This window comes from Polistes fuscatus, unplaced genomic scaffold (genome assembly GCF_010416935.1).
Source record: "Polistes fuscatus isolate 324 unplaced genomic scaffold, CU_Pfus_HIC Scaffold1, whole genome shotgun sequence".
NCBI lineage: Eukaryota > Metazoa > Arthropoda > Insecta > Hymenoptera > Vespidae > Polistes > Polistes fuscatus.
Window position 1 is genome coordinate 6,911,833 of NW_025112997.1, and position 17,109 is coordinate 6,928,941.

A 17,109-nucleotide genomic window follows, 5' to 3' on the forward strand; every position below is an offset into this window, starting at 1 on the left:
CGGAATCCCACTAAGTTAGCAAGTTCGAGGATTCGCGTGGCTTCGAATTCTCCTTTAATGTGAAAATTGGAGTATGGCATCCGAGCATCGATTTCATTCATTGAAAATTTTATCTATTTGAGCAAATTCAATCCTCATCAAATTAAATTACATAATGGAAACGATTAAAAAAAAGATCCTTTTTTCTCTTAAATTGGAAGAAAAATAATTCGTAAGACACAAAAGAATAAATTATTTTACATATTAGTAATTATTTACAAATAAAATCATTAAAAAAAAATGACGACATGAAAATTCCAGTTAAAAATTCGAGAAAAAAGAAACTTGACAAAGTTCAATAGCATGTACTTTCTAACGAAGCAGATACATACAGAGTATAGTAGAAAATGATAAAAAGAGTCATGTCTTATTAGCATAATACCGAATAACAAGGACAACGGTAGAAAGTATAATACATAAAGGGCGTTTCTTCCTCTCTTTCTTACTTTCTCTGTTGAAGGTCTTTTCTATCATCAGATTGCAAGCGAATGTGAACTGAAAGAGAGGAGTGTTATACGGTACAATTTGGAATGCAAAGGACGTTGCATAACTTGGTATAGTAAGAAGCTACAAAACTTCGTCGAGTGATGAGCTGTGTCTGAAGATAGAAAATTCCTCGATTCTTTGCAATAGAAAATGAAATGGAAGAAAAGAGAAAAAAATAGAAATATGTTCTTATATAATGGCTCCAAAGTTAATAGGTCATAGTCGTAGAAGTTCTTACATCATTTGGAAAATTTATTACTCCTCTTTTTTCTAACTTCTCAGATCATCAAACAATGACCCTAAAAATTTGTTTGCAACTTAAAAAGACTGGTTTAAAAGAATCGTGAAAAAAGTAATTAATTTTTAAAGTTGCCAACAAATTTTTAGATCGTCTGCAAATGCAATTTTTGAAGTTGTTAGCCATTTGAATTTTTTACTCTTAAAAAATGATTAAATCAAAAGTGTCGAACGAAATTCTTTCTTATCGTTTGAAGTCCCTTCAATTTTATCTCGAGAACATCGAAACCTATTTGTGTAATCACGTTTTTAGTATACGTCAGCACCTTTCTTTTTTGTCAGTTAAAACGTAGTCGTCTCTTCTTGATAGGGAAAAAGCAAAAAAAGATAAGTATCATCTAAATAGATGAAGAGTTCTGGTGGTCTATGTATATAGGTCGAGTTAACTAGACCATGTCTTTAAAACAGGGATTCTCAACTTTTCATCTTTTACTTATCCCTATAAAATCTTACGAGTAATTGGTATACCTTCCACATAGATTTTTAAAAAATTATCAATTAAATTTTTTATATCCAGAAATTATTTACATAATATCAATAAAAAAAATGATAAAGAATAACATATAACGAATTATTAAATATTATAAAATTATAAAAAAATATATTTCAAAAAGGATTCATATGATATGCATTTACATTTTATTTACATTAAACGCGAAATATTTGTATATACGACACGATGTTTCCATTTTGTCATAAGCTTCTTTCACAGGAATCACCTTATCATAACTCGCGTTTTTAAGAGATCGCATGCAAATAGAAAAAGTCTCGGAATAGAAGGTAGAAAAGAGAAGTTTGTGGTTGAAAAACTTTTTCAACGTACTTATTCACAGATAGTTGAGGAGCAGGATGTGTGTAGGGGTTGGGAGGGGGGTTGAGATGATTTCGTAGCCCATCGCAGCTGGTAGGAAGTTCGTAGCTCGAAATCGAGCGTAAGAAATATCTCCCCTCGAAGTCTGATAAAGCTCATGGTCCTTTGAAGCGAACTAATGCTTCAACGCTGAGAGTTCGAAAAGGGGGGAGGGGGGGCTAGTGATTCTTGTACAATCGATCGTCTCGAGCAAGCTAAGAAGAAGTTCAGAATCTTCCAATTTGATCGCTTTGTTTCGGTTCATCCAAGTATACAAAATACCAGATCTTTAGCGATGTGTTATCGTGAAAATTATTCTCGAATTTTCTATGTTCGAGGTTTCTATGTATAAGAATTTTGAAGCTTCGCGTTGCAAGCAAATATCAATTATTTCAAATTTACAATGGGAACCGATATGATTATTCCTTTGACTCATTGCATTTATATATAAAAATAAAAAATGAACAAATATAAAAAAAAGAAAAATAGTAGAAATATACTATGACTGAGATAATCACTAGAATAGAATTTCGTTTAGAAACGAAATGATTTGACCGAGAAAATAATAATTTGCTCGCGAATCATACAAGGGGGAGAAATACGTATATTACTAAAACGAAGAGAGCGAAAGAGAAAGATGAGAACACAAAGTGAGAGAGAAAGGGAAAGAGAAGAGGGAATCGGAGAAACGAGAACAAACGCGATGCAACGAGCATCAATGGGAAAACTAACATTTTCGCTTCTATAGAGACGAATGTTCTGTGACATTTCTACTCTTGCTGAACAGCATCGTGAATAGTGGTTGTACACGTCGGTAAAAGTTATTCGGTGAAACGAGCCATATACCTTAACGGGACGTAAAAAGCTTCTCGAAAAGAAAATTCACATTTTATTAATCCTCCCTACGTATACATAATACATACACGCGTATCTAACGTATACATATCTCTATTATATATTATCTATTATCTATTATCTATACATACATACATCTATTTATATTCATCTATGTATTACGCGAAAACACACGAAATTCCGAGAAAATCATTAATTAGCCAAAATCAAATAAGATAAACGAAAAATTTCTGCGACAACTTGTATTCTTATTTCATTTTCTCTTTTTTTACATTTATTTTGTATGCTTTTGCAATGTTGAAGAAAAGAACGAACGGGAGAAGAAAGAGGTGGTGGTGGAGAAGGAGGAGGAGGAGGAGGAGGAGGATCTCATTCGTGTCAAAGTCTTTCCAACGTTCTTCTCGTTAGCATTAATAATGCATCAATGTCACGGATCGTTGGGTGTTAAATTTATCAAGGTTCTTGGTCAACCAACCAACGTCGAGAAAATATATACGTATGAAAAAAAAAGAAAAAATATAGAAAAGAAAAGAGAGAGAGAAATAGTAAGTGTATTGCAGTTTAATTAATGAATTCTTTAACAGGGAATCTGATTCCATAAAGGTTTACACATAAGCACATGGTGTGTAATCGTGAACGATCTATCTAGGAAAGTTCGATACGGTTATTACGACGTTGAAACCGTTAAGGAAGATTATTATATCGGTAGACCCACTCGATGGCCACATTTTTCTTCGACAAGTAGAAGAGACTCCTCCCTATTCTACCATCTTCTTCTTCTTCGTTTTTTTCTTCTTCCACCTTCTCATCTTACTCTCCTTTTTCTTTTCTTTTCTTTTCTTTACCCCTAGCTCTGTATCTCGATCTTCCTTTCGCAGCACCATTCACCAGACCACAAGACATTTAGTATCTGTCTCGTTAAAAATATTTCCCATCGCAGAAGTTTATTTTTCTACGTGTTATCCTCTTTGTAGAAAATAATATATATCTCACACTCACACCCACCACCAAACAAGAGACACTTTTCTTTCTTTTCTTTTTTCTTTTTTTGTGACTCTTATCACGGATGAAAATTCTAATTATATCAATTTTATCGTTCTTTTCATTAACGTTTTTACTTAATTGGATATACAATTACTAAATTGTGAGTACCTAAAATTATGTTTAAAAAAAAAAAGATAGGAAAAAATGGATCGTATGAAAAAGTATACCTATGTGCGTGTGCGTGTGTGTGTGAGGAATATAAAAAATTGTTGTCGAAGGAAAGAAAAATTTATTCGCAATCTAAGCTTCCCCGATCGAACATACTTTTTCAGTGAAAAATTACCAACGATGAATTATGATGATATGGTACTAATTAGTACCGTTCGACATTTCTACGACTAAGAAATTTTGTTTTTCTTCCTCTTGATTTAGGCACTAATTCGTTCCAATATATCGTATAGCTCATAGATTCCTTCTCCTTCGGTTCATCGATCTCGATCTCGATATCATCTGAATTTCGGTCGTAGCTTTTGTATAGCTCGAGAAGTAATAAAATGAAAAAATAAATAAGCTCGATTACGCTGATGAGGCTGAACCCGATGAAGATCCCACAAATACCACCGATATCGCCTGCGAAACGTACAAACAGACACTTTACGATACACCCCTGTCACCGAGATAAGAGACAATCTTCTTGATAATGGTAATACCATGCTACTGCTAAGAAAAATTCCTACTATAGATATATACGAATTCATGTTTCACCAAATTAAGATTTTTGAGGAAAACTTGCTGATTTATTACGCTTGATTTCTCATTACAAACAAAATAATAAATAATTCTGAAGTACTGTATTTATATTACAAAGTTCGCAACAAGAAATTCTACAAAAAAAGAAAAAAAAAAAAGAAATACAGAAAATTCGAATAACTTACAATTAAATCACTTTTATGATCAACAAATTCATTCAAACGAGAAAATAATTATAAATGATTTTAACAAAAAAGATTCGATATCATCATTGTGATTCGAATGCGCAAAAATAAAGACTAAAAGAAAAAAAAGAAAGGAAAAAGACAAAAAATAGTAACAGAAGAGTGTTTCGTTACCGGAGAGAGAATCGAAACGAGGATTTGTTTTTTCGACCGAAAAGAATATATAGAACTAGAGTTTTTTTTGGAATAGATAGCTACACATTGAAAAAAGCTCGATTGAAACGGCACGAGACGATCAGAAGAGAGAAAAACAAAGTTAGTTTGTCGTATTTCAAGCGAAACCGTCCTTTTTATCCTACCCATTTGATTTACGGAATCTCAAAAAACGTCCTAAAAATCAGATCACTCACTTTCTCTCAAAATTTACTTACTTAAAAGTTCATACCAGGTGTAAGAGAGGTCTTGTTTTAATCTAACCGTGCCGTACTTAGAAAAATATATATGAATTATACTCTGATCGATTACTTCGATATCGTGCCTAGGAAAAAAAGAATTTTAATTTAGATTTTTGATAAAAAAATTATTAAAGATATTATTAATATTATTTCTACTTACAACAATTGCGTTTCATAATAACCACGTTTCATCGTTGCAAAAGAACTTTGAATGGTGTAAAAAATATCTTCACAAGAAGGATAGCAATTTCCACAACGTAACGAATTATATTCGTTTAACGTATTGTTCAAAGCTTCGTCGTCATGAGGGAAAACTGTTAACCAGTTGGCTGAAAAACAAAAGTATCATCGATCGTCAAAATGCAAAATAAATAATGTAAATGTATGTTCGTGACACTTACATTTGTAACGATCTAAGCATGTTATATCTGTCAACGTGCATGCTCTTCTTCCATCTGTCATAAAAAAAAAATGTAAACTATACGTCATATATTATTTAATAACATGCATAAATTTAATTTATCAAGCAATATTGTTTAATCATTTTTGCCTGTTATGTCTAAAAAATATTATTTAATTTAAAGATAATACAAAAAACAATTGTTTATTCGTTTCTGTTTATTTGATTAATACTTTGGTAAAATAAATTATTAATATTATAAAAGTTAATTCAGTATAAACAATAATTTGTCAGTATTTTTAATAAAAATAGAATTGTGTTGATATCTTATTATAAATATTGGCTGTTTATTTAAAATAAATAAATAAAAAGGTAAAAACTGAGAAGGGGAAGATAAAGAAAAGGAAAAATTCTAAAAAGAAGTAGAAAAAATGTTAGATCGAATATAGGGGGATTAGAAAAGCTAGGATAAACGGGTAGTTTTTAAAAGAAAAGAAGAAAAAATGAGCAAGAAAAAAGGGTTTAGAAAGAGCAAAGTGCGCTAGTCAGCACAGGTGCCGAGGAGAAAGACGAGTCCGTTCCACGCGAGCTTTCACCCTCGTTCAAGTTGCAGCCATCGCTGTAACCTTCTCTTAATCCTTCTACGTCGTCGTTTCAGTTCTTTCGTGCGATCAGCTTTAACGCTTTAAGTTAGCCGCAGTAAAGCCTCGTTACAAAGCTCGAGAACTCTAAACGTACACCTGCAATATTCTCGGCAACGTTTCATGCGCTATTTCGTCGTAAAATAAAAAAGGAAAGGAACAAAAATATTTACCCGTTTGATTAATTTAATTTTTTCTTTTTTTTTTTTTTAACGATGATTAATAATTTTTAAATCGAAATTTTTAATATTCTGTACGCATCTCGATAAACAATTTATTCGTATCGTTTTATTTAAATAATTTCTGATATTTTATACATTTTTTTTTTCTTTTTTCAATTTTTTTTTCTATTTCTTCGACAGAAATTTAAACAAAATTTCTGACCATCCTCTAATTCGATTATTGTTGATAAAAAATGGAAAGAAAGAAATATGTAATGGAGTATCATAGAACAAACTTCAATTCTTTAGTCGAACAACATCGATCGATAATATTGTCGAATAGTTGACGATGCTATTCTCCTCCTCTTTCTCCTCTCCAAATCGTCCATTCTCGAGAGAACATTGACGATCCTTCGATTGAACAATGCGAACTTTATAAGATCGATAAAAAAACGACCAATGCGTTTCTCTATTTCGATTATTATTCTCGTTTAAAAAAATTTTTTTGTTAAATTTATGCATGTAACGATATCGATTTACCTTGCAAAAGTAATTACTTGATAAAGAGCCATTATTACAACTTCAACGAACGAATGCACTTAATGCATACACAAGTTGAGATATGCATTTATTTCATGTATATTTGAATTTACTTGACAGAATGATTGAGAGATATCTCTCTGGTAAAATATGATTATTTAAAATGGTAGAATTACAAATCTTGTATTATTTTAATAATAATAAAAAATTATTATTCTTATTATTATTATTATTATTATTGTTGTTGAAAGAAAAAAATGTTCAAGTTATTTTAGCAAGATCTTATCAATAATGAATTCTTAATAGACTGACATTAGTCATTTTATTTCTTTGTTCTTCTCTTATCCCTAATCATCTAATTCGTTTCAATCGCATGCGTGTAAGCCAACACACACAAAACACAAGTTAAAAGATACATTTAAAATAATAAAATATTAATGAATGATAAAAAATAATAAATATAATGATAATCTTGAGATATACTTACGTTGCGATTGGGCTTCTGTACGCGTAGGAAGATAAAACGGAATGCACTTGCACATTTTCCATATTTGCTGTTCCCTGCAATCGACCAAGCAATCGCTGTAACTGTAGTCACCATAACGAGTTTGAATCTCGTTAGGGAATATGCACTTCCGTTTAGGAATAGGATACGATTTGGTTTGACTTGTACTATAGAAGGATACAGCCTCGATTTCCAAGTAGGATTCCAATAACGGTGAAACTAACACCTCGGTGACACCGCCGCTGATATTATCGGGATAATCGGTAGGATTAAACAACGTCACCTATACAGACAAAGGCTCGTGTCACCTATTAGATATGATCATGTTTTATCCTACAGCTTAACGAATGGCAAATTTATAGCTACTTTGTTTTAAATTATATTTTTTAATGAGAAATATTTTGATTAGGTTCGATATATCATATTATGTTAACAAGGATTTTTGGATGACAATGTTTTATTACAATTTTTGGAGGATTGTCAACTGTTTTTTTTTTTTCTTTTTTCTTGTTTTTTGAGAGATTGATCGTAAATTTAATAATATTTAAATATTATTAAAATATTGTTTATATTTTTTAATCCTTTCATTACTAACGATTCATGTACGAGTCGTCATTGCAAAGGCCAGAATCTAAGAAAAAATTTATATACAATGTATTCTTTTATTAAAATACACATTGTAACAGAGACCGTTAATACTTTATTATTGCTTTTTCTACATATTTATCTTTATTACTTGTAATTTATTAATATTATTTTTTGTCAAAACAATCAACAAACTTATTACATTCGCTTTGTGGATAAAATTATTAGAAGAAACTAGAATTGTTTTTACCTTTCACCATTTTTCATTTTATAAAAGAATAAATTTAATAAATGCATTTAAAACGTTACTCTACCAACGTGAAATTTTCTTCTATACATTTATCAATGAGAAATGAGAGAAATGAAAGAAATGTATTATTAGGAAAAGGAAAGATGGATGGTACAAGTATGTCGAAATACTTCGGTGAAAATTTCGGAAAACATTTCTAGGAGAAAATTTATTTCTTTTCTTCTCTTTTGAGAGAATGAGACAGATATATATATATATAAAGAAAGAGAGAGAGAGAGAGAGAGAGAGAGAGAGAGAACTGTCATTATAGTGGATGGACATGTAACTTGTGCCGAAAGCATGTCACGCAGAAAAGCGTTTACGTGAGCGAGAGTACGAAAAATAAAGAAATACGAAAAAGAGAGAAAAAGAAAGAGATAGAAACTGCACGACGATGTCCATTTACAATGGTAGAACGTGTAAAAAACATTTCGGACGTAGGTAACAACCGCTGCGGACGAGGATTACTTGGAGAAGGGATTATACCTAGCGTTCGCTAATGACTTTTGTGAGCTTTTTATCGTCGAGCGTTGTGTCAGTTATAGTGCTTTCCCTGAATGAAGCACAGATGTTGAGTAGATAATAGTCGCCGCGTGAAGATGAGAAAAATGAAAGGTGTGAAATACCGGTTCCAACAACCTCAGCCATCCCCTCCCCTTATCCCTCTACTTTTAACGCATTAATGAGAGATTTAATAATACTTCTAACTCTCCAAAGATTTCATCGATTCTTCTACATTAACTCTCCATCGATAATTGAACTTTTATTCTTTATTAAAAAAAAAAATATTGAAGATATATTTCGTGACGATTAGTCAAATATTTTGTTTGAGTTTGAGAAACATTTGTTTGTTCTTGTAGCAATTGTTTAAAATTATGTGTTGTTCTGATAGGAATTTCGTTAAATTACATATATGCAATCAGAAGAATTATTGTTCGTATAATAATTTGTAAAAAATAAATCGAACGATAATTAGTGACGTATCGTTGCATGATTGTGTAAATAATTGTATTTGTTTCAAGCTAAACATTTTGTTCTTTTTAATTTATCTCTTCTCAATTATATACCTTTTTAAAAAATTTTGTTTAAATTGCATTGCTGCATTTTTGGGATAATCGTAACATTACTGTAATTACAAAATGAAGATATTATCCGATTAAAAGGATTTCAGCAAGATTGTTTGAAATGATCTCAGTAGTATAAGATTACTCTTACCTTCCATCCGATAACAGGAAGAAAAGTGTAAAAGTAATCATCCAGGAAAGGTTCCATCAGGACTGTAAGACCACGTTCGATTCCTAAATCCTTCACGGTTTTCACTTCCATTGGTTCCTTGTCGTCACTGATAGATATAACACCGTAATCAAATCAATCATTTATCCTTGATTCATTATATCGTTCAATTAATAATGAATTTTTACAAATATTTAACAAAATCTGATGGAACTTACTTCAAATTATTTCCTATAATATAATTAAAAGTACAGCAATATCCGTCCTGTGTTTTTTCGAATGAGAAAATGTCTGAACAATTATACTCATTACCGTTGAAAAGACACTTAACTAACATAACCGTACACTGTGGTGTTAGCTGAAATCAATCGACATAGAATCGATCACGATCAAATAGATTATCAACCCTTTTTTTTTCTCGAATGGGAAAGATACACACAAACACACAGACACACACGCTTGAAGAATTCTCACTTCTTTCATTATGGCGTCCATGTCGTACTCTCCCTCGTAAAAATCCAGCAAAAGACTGTTCAACTCGTTACGTCGATTTTTATCCAATTTTCGCATAGAATTGTAAGAGTCTCCAAATTGTTCGAACAATTCGAGAATTTCTTCCATAGATAAATTCGTGACGTTTGATCTGTAACTAATATCAAATATCAAACGTGTTAAATTAATTAACATCATTATAATTAACATAATTAATATCAAATGAAATGAAATTAAATAAAAATAAAAATGAAAATCATTATATTAATATCGATTAATTCGTGCAATAATGTTTCATATTTTCATACTTATTACTTAACTCAGCTTTTTATTTATTATAATATTTAAATACGAACAGAATATATCTAGATGACGCGATCGAGATCTTTATTTAATCAACAAATCTTCCGAATATTATTCCTAAAAATCGATGAAGCGAAAACTCGAAGAAACATTGAAATATTATAACTCGCTAAGCGCAAAGATAAGTTTTCAAATAATGTTCGAGCACAAAGTATCAAAATGGTATTCTGCTTGAAGACCAATGGAAAAATACGAGTAAAAGGAAAGAGTTAAAGAGTTAAAGAGAGAGAGAGAGAAGGAGAAACTCTATCGGTAACTTGGGGAATAGTTTAGAATCGGTAATTCACGAAATGTCTTTTCCATTAACGTCGTGAATTTCAAGCGCAGAAGTTCAAAGTAATGCACTATAGTAGGTTCCTCTTATAAGAGATGGATCGAAGCGACCATGGATTTTCGCATATATGAATGCTTCATCACATACGATATAACCACCGATTCCCAGGGTCTTCATTAATTTCTCTACAACCTTAATTATCCTACATTAAATATCAAACGCATACAGTCACACATAGTACATGAGCATTAATTAACAATAACAACAATAATAATAGTATAATAACATGATAATAATACTCACATAATTGGATAACCCACATACACAGAGAAAAAGAAATTAACCATAACAACAACAACAACAACAATAATAATAATAATAATAGTAATAATAATAATAATAATAATAATAATAATAATGAGGTAATGATTATATTAGGATATTTGCATGACATAAAAAAGTAAAATCCAATCGGGGGTTATTTTAGCACGCAATACATCATTTTCTCGTGGTTAAAAATACATGAGAGAGATCGTTAATATTAGAAGTGTTAGCTATAACATTATATGTCGTGCCGTGGGTTAATCCTCCAAATCATAAATTAATTAACGATGTAATGGCAACTGATGGTGTGATGGTCATCATCCAAACGAAAAATGGCTATCCGTAATGTGTATAATACGTTTTTAATGATCCGTCAAAATGACTGCGTCGTTTAAACACGCGTATAACTTCTCTCTTTATAACTTCCCATTTCTGTTTATGTACTATTCTTATCTACCTTTATATAAATTTATATATAGATATATAGATAGATATTTATGTATTACGATGTTACCTTTATGCGGTGAGTTTTATGACTGCAATATCTTGCACATGTCGGTAGTTAATAAGTTCGTTGTTGTGGTCGAAGCAACATTATTGCAAAACCTTATATACATATATATATATGTATGTAAATGTATATGCAATATAAGAACGCAAGAAACGAAGCACTGATCGAGAAAAGGTCAGACAATCTTCATATCCTATCGCGTGAGTCCATTTTAACAAGAATTTTCCTTTCTTATGAAATATTAATCTCCTCGACGTTACCAAAAGATTCCAACAATCTACCAAAATTCAATAATTGAATATTATAATACTTCAGAACTACGTAAACTATTTATGATATCGTATAGAATAAGGCAAGAAAGATTTTCAATTACTTTTCGATATCAATTTTTTTTTTTTTTTTTCGAAATTTTGTTAAACTCGTTTAAATAAGCAAGCGCGTACTAGTTTTCGAATTTTTACCAATAATATCTAAAAAAAATTTCAACAAAATTTGTATTAATTTTTCATAATCATCTACGAACATTTTACCGATCCTGTATGATCTGAGAACGTATTATTGTATTTTTTAAATATTTTTTTTATTATTACTATTATATTCTCACTTATAGCAATCGAATAAAACTTTAGTTATATACTTAACGTGCTAGGTTAGAAAAGTTTATACTATTATCTTGGAAATATTTCTCTACTTCGATCTTCCAGCTTACATTTTACGTCTTTGACGCTTTACACTCAAGGAACAAGCAGTGTAAAAGACTATCCAAACAAAGGATTGAAGAAAACCCGGACGAAAGAGAAACAGATAGATCGAGAGAGAGAGAGAAAGGTAGAGTACAAAAGTACTCATAGTCTTCTTCGATCAACAATATACCAAAGCAACTTTACAATCGTAAAGTTTAGTAACTGCTATACGTCGTCCTTCCAATTGAATGATTGTAATTCGATCTCAATCGAATTTCTACTATTCTACTTTCTAATTTCAAAGCGTGATCCAATTTATCCTACAAATATTATATCTTGCATTGTACCTAAATATTCTTTTGATTTTTAAAATTCTTAAATACTTCTCTAATTTTTATTCTTATCTCTACTTTTCTCTCTTTCTCCGTTACTATCTCTAATTTTCATTTATTTTTTCCACAAATCTTGCTTATACCTAAAAAAAACATGCATTCGACTAACAATAGTGTCTATTACCACGCCATGTGTACCTAAAATGCTACACGCTAATAAGGTGTTAATATATCTGTATAATTTGTTATCCATTTCTTTTCGTTTTTCTACTTAAAATCTATTTTTTCGATTGTTTGTAAATATTTCAAAAATAATTTGCGCGATATAACAAACAAATCAATTTATTTGCGAATAAAAATATTGTATTTAAATAATTATTTAAAAAAAATAAATATATATATATATATATGTATGGATATGCATTTGAACGAGAAAACAAGAACCGAAGGTACTATCCTCGAAACTTCTAATTTGAAATAATTCTAAAACGCAATCGCACACAAATTCGTCTTCCTCTTTCAAGCGTATCCAATCGAAATATTTTCATCGATAAAGTTTCTATCTTCGGCATGATTGGAAAAGTATAATACTTCGCACGACCGATTCTCAGCGGTTGTATTTGTGATTTGTGGAATCGGCCGGAAGCGGACTAACGTTAACGCGTGCGGACCAGATAAAATATTCGAAATAATGCTCACTAAACAGACTAGACGATACAACTTCAACGCGTACCCGATTGAAATCAGCCATGCAGTGCAATTTGGTGCAGTGCTATGAAGCTTTTCTCCACCCCCTTTCCTGTCTCCCCTCCCCCTCTTTTACCCAACCAACGATTCGATACTCCCCATTTTACTCCCCCATTTTGCGTCGTCGTGTATTTCTCGTTATGTCATAACCAACCAACCCTCATCCCCCAAATTCTCATCCCTATTCTCACCCGCACACTCCGTGTTTTACCATATAACTGTCATTCGTATTTATTTAACGCTATAAACATTTCTCACACTTTCTTCGCCATTTTAACCGCGGATTGCCGACTTATCCTGTTGATACTGCAAATTGCTATTGCTAAAAATGATAAGAGAGAATTGCCAATGTTAATATTTGTCATTGAATTTCTACGATATTAAAACCCTTTGCACTGTTAGATTAGTATTATTAAAGTTGGCTGAATAAAGCTGAAAAAATAAATTATAGTGCAAAGGATTAAAAGGATTCAAAATACTTATAATTGAAAAGCAAAGAATCAAACATCTACCTGGAAAGGTGACTTTACTTGTAGGATAATGATCCGACTCAACCGACGTCACCATTGGCATAGTTACGAACGCTGAGTAAGCATCAGTAACGAAGTACACCAATATGCATATAGTTGTCACGTGCGCAGCGAACCATATGAACCTACAAAAAATTATTTATCGATTACTTTCAATCTCATATATGTGCCCATAATTATGAAAGTGGTCTAAGTCATATATATTTCTTGTTTCGAGATATTTAAAGGATTACATTTGAACATTAAATGAATTCTATATAATATTGAAATAACAAACACTATCTAAAGGTTCATTTTTGACAATATTGTGAAAAAATTACATTGAATTAATTTAGTTTAAAATTAATGTGGTGTGAAATAACTAATAAACTCATTTTTTTTTTATTTTGACTTAGATCACTTTCATAATTATGGGCACATATATTCCCATTGATTTTCGAATTGTTGATTTGTATTACTTCAACGTTTAATCTCATAGAACTACGTGCGTTATTAATCTTTATTATTAAAATGTTTGACGACAAATTTCTCGACTTATAGTATTGCAAACAATTTTTATTCAATTTCTTACAATTTCATTGACATTTTAGTGATTTTCGAGTGATTGACTTTTACTACTTAAATATTTGATCTCGTAAAAATGTGTAAATTCATATGATAAGACTTTGCCAGCTCGAACCCTCAGCGATCACCGGCTCTGAAATAAACAAAACATTGAGATATTGAAATACTACCATCACATCGGCGATACGATATTCGTTCTCAGGATCTCGATTTGTAAGAACGTATCTACTTTAATAAATGTACTGTAAATTACACTTACTTGTACCTTTTATAATCACTGTATTTACTTAAATTACTGTGTGTGTCACCTGTATTTTTCATTTACCACTTATCACTTGATCCTCCACCGAGACACACCACTTAACTCGTGCACTACTTCAGTGTCCTTAACGCACTTATACTACTTTCCAAGACATTTTTAAAACTCGTACTACTCAATAAAATTAACTCGGAATTTTACTTTATTACAAAATTAATAAATAACATCAAATTATATATTATCTATTTCATTATATATTTATTAATTAAATAGATTAATATATAATATATTTCAATTAAAATAAATGTTATATTATATTAAAACATTCATTTTCATAATTACCTTTCGACCCACGTTCTACGTGGCTCAAACAAATACTTGTAACCCACCAATGCTGATTGTTTGCAATAAAGGCTGATGTATTTATGCACCGTCTTACAAATATGATATCCCAATGATGATCGTTTCGTATTAGCCCACGGATGAGTAACATCTACTTTAGAAGTTTCCGTTCTATTTTCCATGTTTTCCTTCACGACTTTCATTTTCATGATCATAAAAATTTCAAAAATACTCTCGTGATTATACAAGATTTAAACTAACGTCTGATCTCAAGTTGATTGATTCAAACTACTTATAAACTTGACCGTTACTTTACCTTTTTAACTATAATAATTAATTAAATAATTAAACGAATCGAAAAAATGTAATTAATATGAACTCGACATTAAATTTGCATCTTTTCATTGTCTTCTCGATCAACAAAAATCACCAAAAAATATTTAAACGATGAGTAATAAAGACACAAATATAGAATGTATAAAATTCTAATGCGGAATACTTGAAGTTTCATCGTTGACGATGAACAACCAACTGGCCGACCTGTCGGTCTTTTGATCATTCTTTCGACTGAGAACAAGTGTTAACCACTATTCGAGAAAATAAATCGGTCACAATGACGTTTGCACGAACCACATAATATCTGTCTATATGTCTCTCTCTCTTTATTTTTCTTTATTTCTTTCTCTCTTTTTGTTTTAAGATAGCTTTGTTTAGTTTGAACACATCAGGACAACACTTTTACGTATCTCTATCTCCCTCACAACGTCAATCACGTATCTCACGCACGATCGAGTGCAAGTCATGTATGGTTTATTTCTTTTCTCTTTCCATTTCTATCTCTGTCTCTATCTCTATCTATATTTATCTCTCTATCCATCTACCTATCTATCTTTTTCTAAGTATCAGTACATTTGACGTATCTGCTGGACGAACCTAAGCTATGACGGACAGCACATGGAATAGCATTTTCCTCGCTTCCTAGCTAAACCTTCTGAATTCTTTATAACATTTTTCTACTATTATACTTTCTCTCTCACTCTTTCCCTTTCTACTTTATCCTCTATGAAAGAGTTCGAACATATAGCTCGAACATGAAAGTACTCCCGGCTAGAAATTCATCGTACTAGGATCATTCGAATGCATCGAGAATTAAATCAAGTTTACACTGTGTTAATCGAATCTACATACTCGAACCTTTCTCGATTCTCTATCAATCGACTTCTATCTATCTATCTATTTATTGACTTTATCTATCCTCGATCTATATACAATGCATTCTTTTGTTCCTGGTTTACTTCTTTTTTTTATCATTTTCTTTTTTTTTTTATCATTTTATAATCTTCTTTGAGTTTAGAAGTAATGCATTTAAAAAATACTTTACTACTCCCTTTCCATTTATTTCGCCAGTATAATTAATTATTTTTCAATATTTACTATGGAATTGAAGTCAAAGGTCGAGGTTAAATTATTTTTATTTGATCACTTAAGAAAATAGTAATTTTTTTTATCTAGAAACTGATCGCTAACAAAAAGGTTAACGTATAACAAAAGTACTATCATTTTGTTTAAGAGATAAAGAAAAATTTTCTACAGACAAAACAAATATAATATCTCGAGTTACGTTACTTTTGATTTCTCACAGAATTATAAATCTCTATATCCATAACGAGTATAATGCAAATTCCTGAGAGTTTAAACATTACGCTCACATTTCCGTAGAACATAGTACCTCAGAAATGACCAAAGGGAAAGAGAAAGAGAGGAAGAGAGAGAGAGAGAGAGAGAATGTGTACCTTAGTAAAGCAGAAGGTGCTTTCACTCGTTTCATAACTCTCACGTTTGTTCTGATAACTCGGTGGAAAGTAGAGTATCTCATGCTTGTGCAAAGTTTCCCAACGATTTAGCCTTATCTTTAGCACACTCTTTATGTAAAGAAGGGGCTCGATCCTTATTGTATATCAAGAATAAGAAAGTATTCCTTTTACGTGATACTACTACTACTTGTTTCTACGTTAATCGTTAATATAAATTTGTTCGAAGAAAAAGAAAAAGTTTTCTGTTTTTCATGCTCTTTTATTTCTAACTTTTTTTTTTCTCTTTTTTTAACAAGAAAATATTTTTTTCATAATACAAAGATTACGTAAAATAAGATGAAAGAGAGAGAGAATAGCCTGAAATATGAAAAAAAAAAAAAAAAGAAAGAAAGACAAAATAAATAGATAAAATATATTTATATTTATATAGGAAGTCTTTTTAACGCGCGAAAATACACGCTGACGTTTCGAATTTACTTGCTGAATTGAAAGCGAGATCACACTTGCAAAATCTATTTTGCTTAATCTCGAGATTACGGTCGTGTGTAAGCCACGCCCTACGGTGATCTAATTTAAATACCATCCTTGAACACGAATGAAACGTATCGCGTATAAATGT

At 31.0% G+C, this 17,109-nt stretch overlaps 1 protein-coding gene across 2 annotated transcripts; it reads right to left on the reverse strand.

Annotated features, from left to right (window-relative positions):
* Positions 1-3,070: 3,070 nt before the first annotated feature.
* Positions 3,071-15,181, reverse strand: LOC122518826 (sodium channel protein Nach-like). Of its 2 annotated transcripts, XM_043637956.1 has the most exons (10): positions 14,993-15,031; positions 14,677-14,872; positions 9,730-9,904; positions 9,474-9,613; positions 9,238-9,364; positions 7,131-7,431; positions 5,303-5,356; positions 5,062-5,230; positions 4,878-4,984; positions 3,071-4,141 (listed from the first exon to the last, which is right to left on the reverse strand). In XM_043637956.1, exons 2-10 carry the CDS (start codon positions 14,856-14,858, stop codon positions 3,885-3,887), a joined length of 1,512 nt encoding a protein of 503 aa, XP_043493891.1. In that variant the 5' UTR covers positions 14,859-14,872; positions 14,993-15,031; the 3' UTR covers positions 3,071-3,884. The 2 variants fall into 2 exon arrangements, with proteins under 2 accessions (XP_043493891.1, XP_043493884.1); XM_043637949.1 differs by having other exon boundaries at positions 14,677-15,181.
* Positions 15,182-17,109: the final 1,928 nt, after the last annotated feature.